We start from the raw sequence: 17492 nt of genomic DNA, 5'->3' as shown, positions 1-17492 counted from the left end.
TTCTCATAGTCTGGCTTATAACACAACGAAAACAGCTACCGTAAAATGAGCTAATAAACCGGCCTACTCTCAAATAAACGCCTAGTATCTAATAAACGCCTTCCCTGGAGTGTAACGTTTGTACTAGACACCCCCCCCCCCCCCAATAAAAGGCCCCGTGTCTAATGGACGCCCCCTCCAAGAATACGTAAGAATCAACTCCTGAAAACCAAGGAAATGTTCCATGTAATAATATCACGCAATATAGTTAGTTTCTTGTTTGACTCGGACATCAAAGAGCCCAACAACGCCAACATGGTGGTTGACCTCGATGACGATGAAAACGTCGATATCTCTAGGCTTTGCATTAGCGCAGATTTAATAGATTAGTCTCCAACTCACCTACTCTGGTTTGTATCGTACACCACTAACAAACTACGCATCCTATTTGTTTTGTTAACGTTGTTACAGTTAAAGTGAAATAAACTAGTATTACCCGATGATTTTTAACCGTGTATAAAGAAATGTTAAATAAATAAATAAACGCCTCTCTCTAATAAACACCTATTTTTTTTTTTTTTTTTTTTTTTTTTATTTTTTTTTTTTTCTTTTTATATATTTTCTTTATTTTAATTTAATAATTTAGTTTTTATTATTATAGGGCCTCTATTGAAAGAGTAATTTTTTAATTTATAAATACAAAAGAGCAACCCTGTTTAAATAAAGCCACTCTTCTTCTTCTTCTTCTTCCTCATATCTATTAAACGCCTCCCCAAGGACCCCGAAAATTTAATAGACGCCCCGGGCGTTTATTAGATCATTTACGGTACCTGAGTTTTTATCTACTCAACGTCCCTTTCAAGTGGACTTATTTTCCGGAGTGGTGGGGTGGGGGGGAGGGGCTAACTTCCGGATGAAAATTTTCTTTAAAAATTGCTTGGGTTTCTAATTCGGCGGGATAATGTGTATGAACGTTTTTAGGTGTGTACAAAAATACCACATGGTAGAAACTCACTAACCATAACGAAAGTCATTACCGCCGCCTTGTTAGCTTAGTTGGTAGAGTGGAGGAGGTCCCGTCTCCTGTATCTTTAGTCTTTAATCGACTTTAACAGAAACACTTATCGCAAAGAGTAGGGCACGAAGCTCCCGGTGTTGTGGACTGGCCTTTGTGTAGTAAATTACAGTATGTGTACAGCGCATTTGAACATATACATACATATGAAAAATTGCACTATATAAATGCATTATTATTTATTGAGCATTCTAACAACTTAAACATAGCTCTACAGTCACGGAGGGCTTATAATCGATAATGAAAAGTTATATCGCTTTACGGTATTTCTGAACGGGCAATTCCGTCATACGTGATGCATGATTTGTGTTTTTGCGGTTTTTTTTTATTCAATGTATTTTCCAGACAAATGTGGGCGATACTTATGACATTGTGATCAGTCATATGGAGCTTGAACGGAAATACGCAGTTAAACTGAAAATGAAGATGTTTTCCGAGTTTCTTAAGGTTAATTTTAAAAGAGGTCAAAGTTAATTAACTCTATTTTGCTAGCATGGCTATCTGCACGACCATATTTGATGTTTCTAAACAAACAAACAATTAAACATTTACAAACAAGAATGGGAAACCAAAAAAACCGATAGTGTCCTACAATAACTATTACATAAACAATTTATTTAGTTCTCTTCAAGCCTTTGATAAGAGAAAAGTGATCTTGAAGAGAACTATTTCCTCTGGGAGTCTGGATCATAAATGTAGCAATACAGACGATAGGCAGCTTAAATCTCCTAACAGCGTTTCATACATTTGTTATAATATCTATTTGGGGAGTTTCTGTATTAATCATGACCCGTCTTTTACTGTAGACTCCTATATTTTTCAAGGCAAGGTGAAGAGATCAAAGCTTAAGTAGAATGTAAAATCCCTTAGAATCAACATGGGTAGTTGCCTAGTAATTTTATTTAAATAGTGTCACCGGGGAGAATTTAGCCAGATAGCTTCTCCGAGTAAGAACTAAATTATTTAATCTCTGTAATTAAAATAAATGGGCGCTGAGTTAATTTAATTTCCTATGTTATTTATTCAGCTAAATGTTAAAGATCCACAGTGTTGAGATGATTGATGTTGAAATCAAATATCGTTTGTGCGAGTACAAAAAAAATTCCGCAGCTCAACATCAAAGCGATTTGAAGTGTTACACATCCATCAAGGAACAGTCCTGCTGGGACAAGCTACTGGAGTCTGAAACCAGATGTACACCGGTAAATCCCGATAACATATAAAATACCCATCAATTGCATGCAACGACGGACATCGATCGGCACAATCGAATACAAAACTGGCGATCGAGGAAATACAACCTACGAAGCTATACAGTCTTGGCTTTAGACATCGCTAAAGGACTAAAAATCTGTCGAATTTTATTCGTGATTATCAGCGAGACCTTGTAATGATGGAAGAGCCAAACAATGACAATTTCACCGAAGAAATCGACAGCTCGCCAACGATGAACCAACTGTACTATGAAGAGCCAGCTGTACTAATGATATCGCGTTTGACTTTGGAGGTGACGCTCGCCTTCGTAGGACTCGTAGGAAACGCTATGGTGTCGTTCATCATATCAAGACAACGCAAGTTTCGCTCCGGACTCAAACTTTTCATTCGAAATCTCGCCTTCGCTGACATCGGAATCCTGGCGATCAGTTTTCCTATTGCTGTGGTCAAAGAACAAATGCCTCTCTACTGGCCCTTTGGCAAAGTGGTATGCCTGTACTTCTATCCCCTAGCAGAAGTATTTCATGGAGTTTCCGTATGGTCGATCACTGCTATAGCTATTGAAAGGTACAGAAAAATAGCCACGATGAAAGGAGCTCGAAACAGTAGCTACATCACCACAAAGCCTATAAAATGGGGAATTTTTCTTATCTGGCTGATTTCGTTTCTCGTGGTGTCGCTTCCACTACTTTTTGTCATGAAGTTTGTGAAACACAATACGGGGATTTTCTGCGTGGTGGACTGGTCTCGCACTGTGCATAACATATACATTATTTCCTTGGCAATATTTTGGTACTTGCTACCTCTTGGAATAATAGTTTTCACTTACGTGAAGATATCGAGACAGATTCAGCAAAGTAACGAGTTTCATAGGTCTAGCATTAAACGGCGCTCAAGAGATAGAAAACTTAACGATTCTGTCATGCGTTTTACAGAGGAGGCAAAGCGAATGAGGCAGAATTCTAAAGCAAAGAAAGTTTTAACACCCATCGTGCTTGTCTTCACGATATCGATGCTACCATTAAACGTTCTTCGGGTTTTGTTGTTATTCTGGGAGGAAATCGCTTTTGAAAAGTACTTTCTGCTGATCTACAACGTCTGTGTTATTGGAGTGGTAATTAACTCAGCGGCTGATCCGCTGATATACTCGATAGTCTCCAACGATTTCCGATCAGAGCTCAAGGAAGTCCTTTCTCAGTTTACTCAAAGACTCCAGAATCTTATTAAGCTAAGAAGGGATGACAGCAGCAACGCATCTGGCAGAAGTGGTGTTACTCGAGAACGCGCGTTTGTAGACGAACGCAACGAAAATAATGAATCCGCGATTCTGGTCACCCGACAGACCCGAGTTTAACTTCCACAAACATCTTTACGTGCTGAGAAAACGCAAATTTAATGGGAGAAAATTAAAGCTGCATTATCGCTTGACCATATGTTTGCAAGTACAAAATAAAGAGACGTGTGATTAGTCAATTATCTCCAGATGATTATATTTATACAAATGTCTGGCAAATCCAGGCCGGATCAGCACAAAATAAAGCTTGTCCGTCTCACCTAAAGTGGATTATGTGATTTTTTGAAGTGAAATATCTTCAAAATGCAGAGGCTGACAAACAGATTGACACGTACATATGAAGAACAGAGCAGAGCTCTGTGAGATTTCTGTCAATAGTCAAGTCCCCGGTGACGAGAAAAGGTTGTATTGAACTAAATTGAAATGTGGGTGTGTCGCTGAGGATCCTAAAATAGGGAGTTGTAAATCATCGAGTTTGACGGCGTTCATATTAAAATGCAGTTCATTCTTATTCCAGATTTTTCCAGGTGATATATGCATTGAAATATTTTCCAGATGTAAAGTAAATTTAAATTTAAACAATGTATACTGATAACTTTTAATAAAGTGTGCCTCTTGCTAAATATTACGCCATTTCGCCTGATCTATCTAAAAAACAAAACAAAAAAAAAAGCAAAAGCCATTCGCTGCCCAGATGATTATCATAGATAGCTGAGTGTATCCACGCACACCCGACGGAGATTCCGCCACGGTAAAAAGATAGTAGAATCTGTTGGTAGGCGTGACTCAAACTTGTTCTGTGGCGCTCATAAGTACCGCAGAAGTACGGCTGACTATGATTGCAAAGATCATCCCCGGGCGATCATTTATTCTTCAGCCCAGCCAAAGTTACTTACGGTAAATTCAGTATAGAACAGAACTGACCACTGTACTGAATGAACCCCAGTTATAACGAGCGCATTAGTTTCCAGTCCCTCCGTTCTTTGAATTAATTTAGGAACTCGATCTGATCAGAAACGCAGTTATGACTTGTCGGGAAAGTAAAATATTTGAACAGACGCACCTTAGTTGTATCATTTAAATTTATAAAACGCTTCATAAAAATGGCATTAAGACTTCATGTTTTAGGTATATGTCATGTCTTTTTGGTATATGAAAAGGGTACCTTTTCCAGTAAAGGTATACGAAAGGTGTGCCTTTTCTGTCAAAACGGTATAAAAAGAAGGGAAAAGGGTTGGACTTGGGGGCAGAGCCTCTCCGTACAAAACGTTTTTTAGTACCCCCCACTCCACCCGGGTTTCTTGTTCGAGAAAACATACGAGATGATACGAGACGTCGCGTGTGTAACACACAGCTTATTCAGTATTCAGTATCTGCAGTATGGTTTAATTAATGCTTGATATCTATTGTACAACCCCCTGGCCAAGCCTTAGCCACAGGAACAACGTCCTACCATGATATTCGCTATTCAGGCATTTTTGACCAATTTTTGTGTGCGAAACGCGAAATAAAAACAAAATGTTTAATTTAACGGTCCTAAGCGCCTGTATGACCTGTATCACGAACCGGTCGGAATCGTGTTTCAGACCGGTTTGGTAACCGTGACTGAATCTAAATCAGTATTTCTAGCACTTTCTATATTGAATTAAAATGATAAACGGTTTCCGGCTGCTCTTCCACTTTTTCCCTGGTAAATAAATGTCGGATCGTTTAACTAGTGTTATATTTATTCACCAGACGTTTTGAAGTAAACAACGCATCTTTTTTAGACGTAACATCATGTGTGGTCCCTCATGGTCTCTACTTTGTGTCTGAATATCGAAAACCGCGTATCACATTCCGTCAAAAGGTCTCATTACACTATCCCTTTTGCCAATCAAATGGTCACGTAACGGTACTTCGTCCTAAAAATCTCTGAAAACCGCTTTCCACTATAACGTCAGTAATTCGAAAATTAGCATAAAGGGTACAGTAGATACGATCAAAACGAATCGATATGTAGCTACTGGTTTGTAAAAAACGCCTCTGCACATGGAGGGTATGCTTCTGTTACGTTACCTCGAATCGTACAGGCAGGGGCTCCAATGGTGTAAGGATGTAAAACTAGAGGAAAAGCTTAAAATATAATACAATCCTTAAGGTCCTATTAAGCCAAGGACGTGCCTAGGAACTAAGTCAAGAAAACTGTCTTGGGGCGAGGTGGGAGGGAACGAATGCATATAAGAACATGAATCGTAAGGCAAGGCTTAGTTTTGGAGTCATTTTATTTTAACACGTACACGTGCCATTTCAGACGGCGACCTAACAAATTCACACTACTGTTTGAATCATCAAAGCTTCTCTACCCATAGTCGAGTAAATGGTTCTACTGTTCCTGTACTCGAAAATACCTACAACAAAGAAAATTACATTTAAATGACATGTTGCTCTGTTAGTTGTTTTTTTCTTTCCTTAACACTAGTATTAGAAGTGTAGTACTGGTAGCACTAGTCGACCGGGCACTAGTACACCTTCAAATGAACTGCTCGCTTACCGGAGGATAAACAGTATGTTTTCACTATGTCCTAGATTTTTTTAACTCTCAGCGAATTGAAGCGGCCGGTGGAAATCTGCATGCAGATGAATTATTCTGGACTGTCTTAGGTCTTAGTAGAAGCTAAAGGGGCTACATACTCACAGTTACACTTCCAAGAATAAAACAGAAATTATCCTAACAGTTTGAAACACTTTTCGCTTTTATATGAAACATTGTTCTAGATCTGTGAAGTTGGCGATACATCAAGGCAATACCCTCTAGTTTATAACTGACAATTTTAGTTATTCTCGTCACAATCCCCTTGCCAATTTTTAAATCTTGTTAGACCAAATTAACTGCTTAGAAATATTTCTATTTACCTACCTTTTTATTGGCATCCAGGATGCTTGAATCGCACCGTGGAACCTGCCTTCTTTTCACCATCTTGATCAACACACCAACAGTAGCCGGTGCTGGCCCAGCATTGCGCGGGTTCAAACGATCCATCGTCCCTACAATGTGGCACATACTGCCCGAGTAACGGACCATTGGCTAATGCGTCCAGCCTTGTCTTCTCACACTTAGAAGAGTGAGCTTCCAAAAATAAAAAAAAAAACGTTAGTACGGGGAAACAAAGACCTAACGTACTGTAGCGGAAGCTCAGGCGGAATAAGGGGGAGGGCCGGGGAGAGATGAAAAAGAAAATGATAATTTCCTTTTCAAAATTTTCTTTTCAATTTTTCAATTCTTGTGCTTGCGCTTATGCTTGCGTTCGAGTGAAAACGAAACATCGCATAAGCACAAGAAAATTGTCCATGTCTAGCTAATTTAAGCACTCGTTTCAGATTCTCGCGCGTCTGAGCACTTGAACAAGTGGCGGAGGCCCCGGTTGATTTAGATAAAAGTTTTCCGAGGTTGTTCGGAAGAGTGTAGGGAATTTAAAGACAAAACAAAAAGGCACAACGTGGGCTCGAGTAGCGAAATCTTTATTTAACAATTTCTATAACCCCAAATGTTTCGTTTTCTCCTTTTTATAAGTTGCTTTCGCTTTCTTCGTCACAAGAGTAGAAGAGACAGCAGCACTCGATGCCTGCCATATTTGCAAAAGTAGTTGCCGAGAACGGAGCCTTCTATTAAAAAAACTAGTAAACATCGTGTTCTTACGCTCGTGCTTATACTTATGTCGACGTTCGTTTTCACTTGGAACAAACTACTTATTATGCTTGTGCTTGCGCTTGCGCTTGTGCTTGTGCTTGCGTCGCTAGTGAAAACCAGGCTTTAATGCTTACATTCACAGTCAGGTTTCCCATTTTGTTCCGTTCCTTTAACCTTCTTCCCCTCCCTATCCACACAGTAGCACTTCCCCGTGCTGGCACAACATTGCACTTCCTCAAAACTTCCGTCTGGTTTGCACTGCGGTGGGCCACACCACCCCGGTAAGTTAACGATGATTGCTTGAAGACTCTGGCACAATGTAAGGACTCCTGTAACGAAAAAACGTAATAATTACTCCAAAATTTGCTCACTTTATCGGCGTCTATCCCACTTCTGGACATTGTGTAAAGTTCTCTGATTACAGAATTCTTCCTAATTCATGAGTTTGTTGACCACTTCCACTGGCTAGCTAGCGTTACGCACTTGCACGAAATTGCAAAAGGAGGGCTGCTTGAAAAATCTAATTTATTCTGTACAAAGAAAATTATCTTTATAAAGAGCTTCTCTGCAGAGAAAAAGCCCTCATGTTTCTACTTTGTGTGTGTTAAATATACGCGAAGGTATGCACATCACATAAGTTACGAAGGAATCCAAACCCAGTGAAAATCAAAGAAAAGTAACTGTATCGAAACTGTATTATACTATGGGCACAAAAGGTATGTTAATTAAAGGAAACGCTATTATTATTGCAATAAGCCGAGTGAAAAATTTGCTTAATTATTTGGGATAGAACGAGAAATTAAAAGGTAACACGTGAAATAAAAACGCGATTAGTGTTGTCGGAACTAGCTATTTTCAGAGCATAATAATGTATTGTTTAGGCAGCAGCCTTGAAATGTTTTTAGCATATTCATCGAGCCAGTGTGTCATGATTCTAAGTTTTGCGGACACGAAAGAAGCTTTTGCCAATCGCTTGGACATTTTTAGACGAGAAACTGGAGCAACGTAATTATAAATTAGTTACCTTTCTTGCTGCAGTCTGGTGTCCCTCGGAGTTTAGTACCCGGTATTTCCTTGCCAAACTCGTCCACACACCAACAATACCCAGTCGAGCCCCAACACTGTTCAGACTTGAAACTACCGTCCGCTTTGCATTGTGGGACAAACGCGCCAACCAGGCCGTTTGCCGAGGCCTGGCTGCTAAGTTCTTCACATTTTGTTGCAGCTGCCGCCAAAGAAATAAAAGGAAGCAAGGTGAACAAGCATTGGAAGAGAAATGATAGAAAGTATAATAGAAAACTGTAAACAAAACACAAAAGGGAGGGTGCTACAAAACAATCAAAGCAACGAAAGAGACACAGGAGAAAAAGGAAAGGAAACTCCCACAAGGAAAAACAAGCAATGCAAGCAAGAATACCCGGGAAGAATAAACATACGAAAAAAAAATGTTTACATAATTTGGTAAAACAAACATTCGTGAACGATGAATGAACAGAACGTGATTCAATAACACGCAAACAAATAAGAAAGTTAGCAAAAAGGACCGAACAAATACTAACAATGAAACGAGAATGATACTGCAAGAAAATATATATTTCTAAATTAATTAAATGAGGCAAAGGTGAGAAAACATGCAACAACAAAGGACTCTTTGTATACGTTCTGGACAACCCATTTTGTTCGGTCCCAGCTTGAACTTCGAACGGTTTTTAAATGTACGCTGGGCTGTTTACATATTGATAGCAACGAATATACAATTCATCCGGCTCCGAAAATTAGAGATTACAAATTTCACTTAGAATTTAAGACATTGTGCGATTTATATCAGAATAGAAAAATCCTGCTTAGCTATACTATAAAAAGGTTTCTGAAGGGGCGTTATAAATCCCATTTTCCCAGCCCAAATTTTGCCCAGTTCCCATTTCTCTTTTTTTCTTGATTTCCCAAATTTTCAAACTCCCAGTCCCGGTTCTCTTCTTTTTCTGTTTGTGATTTCCAATCCCAGTGACCCAAACATCATTTTCCCAATGAAAATTTGCCCGAATCTTAGTTCCCATTTTACCCCTTCAGGACCCTCTATAAATGTGTTAATGATAATAAAAAAAAGATAACTAACTCAAGAATATAAACTGCGGTTTAAGTATTTTAAAGAGAAATAAAAGAGATTTTCACAGTTTCGCGAAAACTTAATCAACACAGATGAAGACATCTCTTTCTATTTGAAATGTTACACATACCGTTGCTTAAGGCGAGTGCAGTAGCTAATATCAGCAGAGATAACATCTTGGGCCGTTAACTCAGTTTTGCGTCTCCAAGTGAAAACTTTAGTGAACTAGAAATTAAAGATCAGCGTAGCAGTTTGAGCACCAGAGTACTGTGTGATTCAGTAGCAGCTACATGCATGTTATGTCCTGTGTAGAACAAAGGCTCCTTGAGATGTCAGTAGATACAGGCCGATTATTTACTGTGAGCAAATTAAGGTAGCACCATTTAATAAATATTAATTGCCACGAACAATTGGTATATGCTCTTCCAGACAGCTGTTTACAGCTTAAGTTTGTCTTAAAATGGGAATCGCAGAATACTTTTGATAGACGACACAAATAAAAAGAACGGAAGTTACGAATTGTTTCAAAAATTACAACAGATCCACAAAACCTTCATTTAAGCTTTGACAATTTTTACCAAGTTTAAATTACCCTGGCTTACTGTATAAACAATTATATAGCCAGGTGGATACACTCGCCTCAATGAAAGTGTCGTTCTATTAAATTATGTTGTGTATTGCGGAAATAAGCCCTGGGCTTACATTTGTTAAACGTGTTTCGGCAATTATATACGGGGAAGCAGGGTGGATGGGAGCGATGGGCTGGGTCTTATTTTCGGATGAAATGTTATTATTTATGAAAAATATCTATTATTTTTGTCGCAGCGAAACTCAACCCCGGAGCTCAACCCCAGGCTACGCTATTATGGGCTCTTGTTTACAAACACGGGCGTGAAATTGCGCGCGGTTTCAAGATGGTGTGTTTCTAATAACCGAGGGAATTGACTATATCAGGGAGTTGACTGTATCAGTTAAACTGCATATAAACTAATAAAAATTTTAAAAATACTAACTTGAAAAATAAACAATCAATCTCAGGGTAAAAAATAGGCGGTAGACAGAGAAAAAAAGGCAGCGTCAGTAAACCCTACTTTACAAATTTATTTCTGTCCCGCAATAAAGCAACAGAGTGGTAAGGGGGAGGGGGGGATCACGAATCTCGAGCCAGTATTTTCCTTTAAATCATGAATCGCGCGTAAATTTTTTAGACCATTCCACGATTCACGTATTTAGTACACATTATTGAGAAAAATGAGCTTCAACTGGTTAGTTAACTTGCGTGACATTTAAACCTTTCAATAACCAAGTAGCAAGACATTGATCGCTCAGGCGAGAGAAATACAAGTCCTTCAAGGCATAAATCGAGCCGAGAGAACGCGTCCTCCATACAAAATCAGTCTCTGGCTTTATGGTTCGTGTCGTTTCCAATTTTGCTACACTGTACTACCGTAAATTGATCTGTGAGTACGTAATTTATCTTCGGCTTTCACGAACGTGTTCAGCCGGATCGGGAATGTTAATCACGAATCAAGATCCTAAAAAATAAGCAGACTGGAGCGTCTTACTAGACCATAAATCCCCTTATCACCCTGAAGTAAGCCAACAAGTAAATAACTTTTCAGATAAATAATAAAAAGAATCCAACCCATCCCACGTATTTTTAATGGCCCATATCACCTGACGTCATCAAAATTCTAAAGTCCAGAATCGCAAGACTCCTGAGGTTCTATCCTTCACTAGCTATTAGACGTCCTTAATATATATCATTTTAAAGGTTTTTAGCTCGATAGCAATCGCCGTCTTTAAGATATAGCATTTTGAATTTCTGAGTTTCACGCCACAAGAGATCCAAGATGGCCGCCAGAAGGCTGTCACCTTTCCTTAAAAAAATGCCTTAAATTGCGAATTTTAACAATCTGAACAGTTGAGGTTTTGCTAGAAGTGTTTATGTGAATGTTTACTTGTTCACGAGGGTGATCTGACCGCTTTTTGTAGCAGAATTTAATGCCAGATGTTTTCATTGATTTCCGGCGGCCATGTCGGAGTCCAACCAGTTGCACGGCCAGCATGGCGTTTCCATTACATACTGAGCTCTCTAAATATGCGTGAAACATTTTAACGGATAACTCGTGTACGGAATAACATACTGACCTGAGACTTTGACAAAAAGTTTATTTAGTAGTTTTCTACAACCTGTAATATTCTTGATTTTTTTAACTCGATAGTTTTGGAATTATTTTTTCGCGTCGTGACAGTGGCGTGACAGGGAAAACCACCTTTAAATTAGTTAAAACGTCGACTTGATAGCTGTTGTTTTTTTATTCACGTTTTGATTCCATCTAGATACTTGGAACGTCAGAAAGCAAGCTGGGCTTTAAGATGTTTTTGGCCGGTCCATTTTTTTATTAAGCACCCTGAACAGACCTTTTAAAGATGATTTCCAGTCCGTACTGCGCAATCTCCGCCTGCAATGTTTGTGAGTCTCACAAACAGAAGAATGTTTACTAGCAAAAATAAAAATTCCGGGACAAAACTTACCTTTTTCTTCATTATTAACGCCAGATATCCTTGCAAAACAATAATAACGAGTAAAAGAAGCTCGACGGTATTTCAAACGGACGTTTTAGCTTATCGTGAATTCTTGAACGAAACGATCCGTAATGGCGAACTAAAAAACTTCATGTACGCTATCACCGAAGTGTAACGTTTTAACGAATTCAAAACAAAAATGAAAACAAACCCTGCGCAGTACGGACTGGAAATCATCTTTAAGGTTTATTGTTTTTTGTCACATTAGTAATGTTACTCTTGAGGGTACTTCCTATGATTAAAATAATTTTCACACGTCTACATGAATGCATTAAACTTGAAATGGGAAAATTAACATATGTAGCTAAATGCACATCGAGACGTCGCACAAGTAATTAATGATTGGCCATCAAGAATTATGCGATAATTTCTTAAATAAGCATTGTTCTTTAGAGGGAAACGCTGCCGTTGAACTCCAGCAGATCGTGAAAGAGGTTTTAAAACTGTAAGTTCAAATCAATTTACTTTAGTCTACACGAGTGTACTAACTGAGGCAAGTCTTATTTATAATTACAGTCGACTCCCGATAACTCGAACCCTCGCTAACTCGAACCTCGCGCTAACTCGAACCCAAAGTCGATTTCCCCTGGATTTCCGTCATACATTTACTGTAATTTTACCCTCGGTAACTCGAACCCTCGATAACTCGAATCTCCCGCTAACTCGAACCAATTTTTGTTTCCCTTCAGGTCATTTTCTATATATTTTTTACCCTCGAAAACTCGAACCATGTCTGTCAATACGTGACAAGTCACAAGAAACAGTGTACTGTAGTCAAAAACACCGACTTTCTTTTGAAATTAATACGTAGGCGAGCAGAGCAGCCCCGAAATGCCCCTCAAAACACGAACTGCGCCACGCCATTGACGTGCTACAGATGTTTGGTTTGTTTATGGAGGTTGATACCGATTCTTTCAAGTCCACCATAGAAAACTTTCAAGGATAGTCGATAGTGATTAGTTGAAAAGCGTCAGGGCGTATTGAAAGTAAATCGCTTGAACTCTATAACAGTAGCCCGACGTTGTTCTCTTTGAAACCTGCGAAGTTCGAATTACCCAGAGTTCTCCTGCTGCTTTGCTTTCTTTCACATTACGTTACGATTGATACAGTTATTTAGAAATGTATTATTTCATTTTCACTCGACTTTTCAATACTATAATCAAATTTGATTAAAACGTACACTGTATGAATTGAAAACACCGCGTTTTTGTTCCTTATTTCCGGTCATTTTTTCTCAACTCTCGATAACTCGAACTCCCGATAACTCGAACCTTTTTCAATTTCCCTTAAAGTTTCGAGTTATCGGGAGTCGACTGTAAGTACATTTACTGTTCTTGGTTAGGCTGAACGATAGTAGTATAAATTTATAATCAAATCTAGATCACCAGACTGTGTTATGTGAAAGTATAGCATGCGATACGGTTCAACACTCATCTTTTTACTCGTTCAAGCTGACAACGAATTTAGTGATTATTAAATATTGTAAAATATACTAAACATTTATTAGTTGTCACTGCGGTCGATTGCTCCATTTCAAGGGTCAAACAATGTATTCGTGGCAGTCAAAAACCCTACCTATCGAATATTATAGCTACACCCATTTATTTTTATAAGAATATTGTTTTTCCGCCCCAGGCTGAATATTCTCATTTTTCTGTGAATATTCTGGTGAATATTCTTAGATTATAGCGCTGACATTTCCGTTTTAGAATGTATTGGATTACAAGTGAATAACTTCTTGCCGAAATGTTATAAGTATTTTAGCTAGCTTTGTCATTAAGATAAAGGAAGAATTTTAACGGTTTAGTTTAAAACATATAATTGTGCATGAATTTGTATTTACACAATTTCAACAAACAAGATTATGTTCTTTTCAAAATCTTAGCCTCGGGTTTATTCTTAAAATTTCGCAAATTTCGCAAATTTCAGCCTCGATTTTCTTATAGAATATTTTCTTATAGGAAAAATTAAAAGAGTATTACAGCCTGTATTGGGCATACGGCCTGAGTGCGTTCGTTATTAAACTGAAGAACTAAAAGAGATTCTAATCGTCGCTTTCGATTATATAAACGGAATTTATAATTTTTTATCCAAGCATAAATGTCATCCTTCACCTGACAAATAGCAATCAACAATCAGCTGCATCTTAAAGGAACTTTTTAGTCGAGTGGAAAGCGCCAGAGGAATTTAATTTTCTGGTTTGGTGGCTGTGACTGTAGCGGCCTGATCCCAGTCGGAAATCCAATCATTTCGAATTCGTTGTTCGATCAAAATTTACCCGTGCATTGTTGCTTCAGTTTAACGTATTCTTTTTCTTGTTTTGTCCCAAAGATTGTTTTTAGTTTGTTAACATGTTTTACTTTATTACGATGATTCTATGTTTAAAGTTTCGGTCGATAATTGCTTGAATGTATCTTTTTGTCCATTTGTGGGTGATTTTGAAAACATGCTAAAGCTGACAAACCGTCTTCTTCACCGTTCGATTAAAGGAAAAATCTAATGAAGATGAATTTTTCAACAATGACACAAGCATAAGACAAAGAAAAATTATGATTCCCCGACGGGAATCGAACCCATGGCCTCCCAGATACCGATTGGGCGCTCTAATATAACCAACTGAGCTACGAGAGACTCGTGGTGAGCTGGGCCATTTGCTAGGTTGATATATGACACGCGTCTTGCATACTGCTAGGATCAGCAATGTCGAAATCATCAAGTGTGTAGTAAATAATAAGGATGGTAAATTTTAAGCTCGGTGATAAATAATGAAAATGAATTTCTAACAATGACACAAGCATGAGACAAAGAAAAATTTTGCGTCTCCCACGAAAATCGAACCCATGGCCTCCCAGATACCGGTTGGGCGCTCTAACCAACTGAGCTACGAGAGACTCGTGGTGAGTTGGGCCATTTATCGGCTTCACCGGGAGGTCACAAGCCCAGCACCGGATGTAAAGATGGCAAAATGGGAATGTTAATATTAGTATTTATTTCAACCAACTGTCTCAAGGACTTCTGGTGCTCATAGTTGGTAAAAGAAGAGGATTCCATTTTCATGAAAGATATTTGAAAAAAAACTGAATGTTATATAAAGAGGTAATTTTTTTAACCTCGGGGTGGAGCCTCCTCTTATGAAATTAAACTTTGTTGAGAACAACCCACTGTGAATCTATGCTACCCTAAGATAATGATGTTATTTGGCTTCCAGGCGACCCATTTACTTAAAGCCAACGTTAAATTTGTCTTGTTTTCAGTTTAAACCGGCTCAAGTATTCATAACGAGGATGTTGAATTGGAAGCCCCGTTTGATCTATGTACTTTCTGCAATGGCCTTTTGTGGTTTACCTTTTAAAGTAACAGGTATGTTTGTTTGTTCTATAAGTAAAATATCAAACACAAGAGACAGTGTTTTATTGGGATATCCAAACAAGGAGAAAAGAGTTGAAAACACGACGCGCAGCAGAGTATTTTTGACGAAATCCGAGGTGTTTTGGATGACCTTGGATAGCCAATGAAACACTGTCTCTAGAGTTTGATATATCTTCTCACTCGAAACAAAAACTACGGAGTATACGGAGAACTAAAATCGTAAATACCTATGCTAATCAAGACCGGGTATCAAAACCCCCTTCATGGTTATGATTTTCTTTGTTTTAACTTGATGAATTATTAACGAGTGTGAGAATCCTTCTGCAAGGTTATACAATAACATGGCGCTTATTGCACCTGACAAATATTTAACCTTGTTCAATGCTTCTCTATTCGGTTTCTTTCGCAGCTAAAACAGAATGCCAAAAACAAGTCGAAGAAGCTAAGTCAATGATAGCGAGTGGTGTTGTGGATATTTTTGTACCAGTATGCAGGCGCGATGGTCATTTTGCTCCTGAACAGTGCAATTTGCAAGGTTGCTTCTGTGTTGACGAGACGACGGGTCAACGGAAAGACTCGGATTTGGACTGTGGTAAGACAAGATAAATAACTGACAGCTTCGGGATGATCAGGAGGGGTGGAGAGGTGGGCTGGTAAGGGAGTGTGGAGTGTAGACGATTGGTGAAATCACTAAGTAGCAATGTAAAGGACGGCATAACTTTAAGGAGTGGCATATTCGAGCCGCTTTTAAGTTATTACCCTGAAATGGTCAAATATAGGGTATCTTGGCCTCCTTTGATGTTGCCATAGCAACGAGTTTTGATTGTCGTTACAGGGCCCTCAATTTTTTCATTGGTAAAAACCTACTAAAACTTGTTTTAAGTTATTGTTCAGCATTTATTTGTGTAGCTGCAACAAAGTGCTCAAGACAGGAGTGTCTAAACCATTACTAGACACCTTTATTTTTAATTACTATCCATGTCAATTGTTATTCAACTCCGATCTTTCTTTAAATATTCGTAGCCGTTCTTCTTTCTTCTCAGTTTATTGTTACCTATTTTGTTTATCTACGGTTAGAAGGCAATATTATACTTTACAAAAAATGACTTAATGTATGGTGCATAGCATAGCTCTTTTAACACGGAGGCTCTTGATATAGGCTATTTCATAATTATGACATTGAATCTTTCTTCTCTTTAATGATTTATTTTCTTTGTTTTCAGCCGCAGACGAAACATAACAAAATGCAGTCAGATCATCAGAACAGTGCTGGGCGCATTTCAATGAACAGAACGGCAGCTTGACGTTATTAGTTTTAGTAAAAATATGACAACTTCCTGTAAGAAAAGTATGTGAAGGGAGTTCGACTGCTTTTCTATTAACATGAAGATGTGAAATTTGTAAAAATAACATGAAAAAAGTAAAACGCTCTACTGTAAGGTAAATGCGTCAATTTTATTTTTTTTAGGTTCAAAAACGGACTATTAAAGTAAAGTTGTTAATACATTCATAATCTTTATTTTTACTTGGATTTACTGATTAGAATTGCTGCTAAAACCCCTAATGAAAAGGAAAAATAAAAGTCAAAGTAAAAAGCAACACAACAGATTAGAAAATAATACAAGAGATTAATATTAAGAAAAAGAACAATAAAAATTGGAATGTACACTACGGAATCGCACAGTTTCGATTGAAGGCTATAGAATTTACAACCCTGGAAGAGAGCTGAGTAATTAACAATTAAACTGGGACAGTTCACGGCTTGGTGTATGTGCAAGCAAAAACGTTAGACCATTCGATTTCCATGATTATTTAAGAAACAGTCGGAAGTGAGCAATAACTCTTTTCATAGGCAATAGAGGGAAATGGTTATAAAACCCAATAAAGTTCTTTGTCATAAGTTTTTGTTCGCTATTTTGGAGGTTGAGAGTGCACAAAAACGGACAACTTTTGGTTTAAAGAATTTAAGATGGTTTCCGCCCAACATTCGAGCAATACCGGCAAAAATAAAGTTACCAAAAAGACCTCTTAGCATGGTAACAGTTTAAGTACAGCTAACAAAAACCTGCCAAAAATTTAGCACTCAAGCTGACCCCGCGAGAGAAAAATGAATTTGAAATTGTCAATATTTCAGTTAAAAAGTGCGTTTCACGCCAGTTCAAAACAAAATGGCGCGCGTTTTAAACATTTTTAC

General features: G+C 38.1%; 4 protein-coding genes across 4 annotated transcripts in view; 2 read left to right on the top strand and 2 right to left on the bottom strand.

Annotated features, from left to right (window-relative positions):
- LOC144650905 (uncharacterized) overlaps nt 1-17492 on the bottom strand; it is a 152466-nt gene that overhangs the window by 27295 nt on the left and 107679 nt on the right. The gene's annotated exons all lie outside the window — the stretch shown is intronic.
- Nucleotides 2176-4186, top strand: LOC144648898 (neuropeptide Y receptor type 6-like). The gene has a single exon (XM_078508341.1). It carries the CDS (start codon nt 2445-2447, stop codon nt 3621-3623), a length of 1179 nt encoding a protein of 392 aa, XP_078364467.1. The 5' UTR covers nt 2176-2444; the 3' UTR covers nt 3624-4186.
- LOC144650919 (equistatin-like) lies at nt 5810-9629 on the bottom strand. Its single transcript, XM_078510721.1, has 5 exons — nt 9471-9629; nt 8258-8458; nt 7368-7562; nt 6463-6672; nt 5810-5953 (listed from the first exon to the last, which is right to left on the bottom strand). The coding sequence occupies exons 1-4, from the start codon at nt 9514-9516 to the stop codon at nt 6467-6469; spliced, it is 648 nt and encodes a 215-aa protein (XP_078366847.1). The 5' UTR covers nt 9517-9629; the 3' UTR covers nt 5810-5953; nt 6463-6466.
- Nucleotides 12239-17385, top strand: LOC144650920 (thyroglobulin-like). The gene is made up of 4 exons (XM_078510722.1): nt 12239-12374; nt 15184-15289; nt 15708-15890; nt 16522-17385. The coding sequence occupies exons 2-4, from the start codon at nt 15214-15216 to the stop codon at nt 16536-16538; spliced, it is 276 nt and encodes a 91-aa protein (XP_078366848.1). The 5' UTR covers nt 12239-12374; nt 15184-15213; the 3' UTR covers nt 16539-17385.

This window comes from Oculina patagonica, chromosome 4 (genome assembly GCF_052425735.1).
Source record: "Oculina patagonica isolate OP01 chromosome 4, crgOcupat, whole genome shotgun sequence".
Lineage (NCBI taxonomy): Eukaryota > Metazoa > Cnidaria > Anthozoa > Scleractinia > Oculinidae > Oculina > Oculina patagonica.
This window is presented reverse-complemented; position numbering and strand designations above follow the sequence as displayed.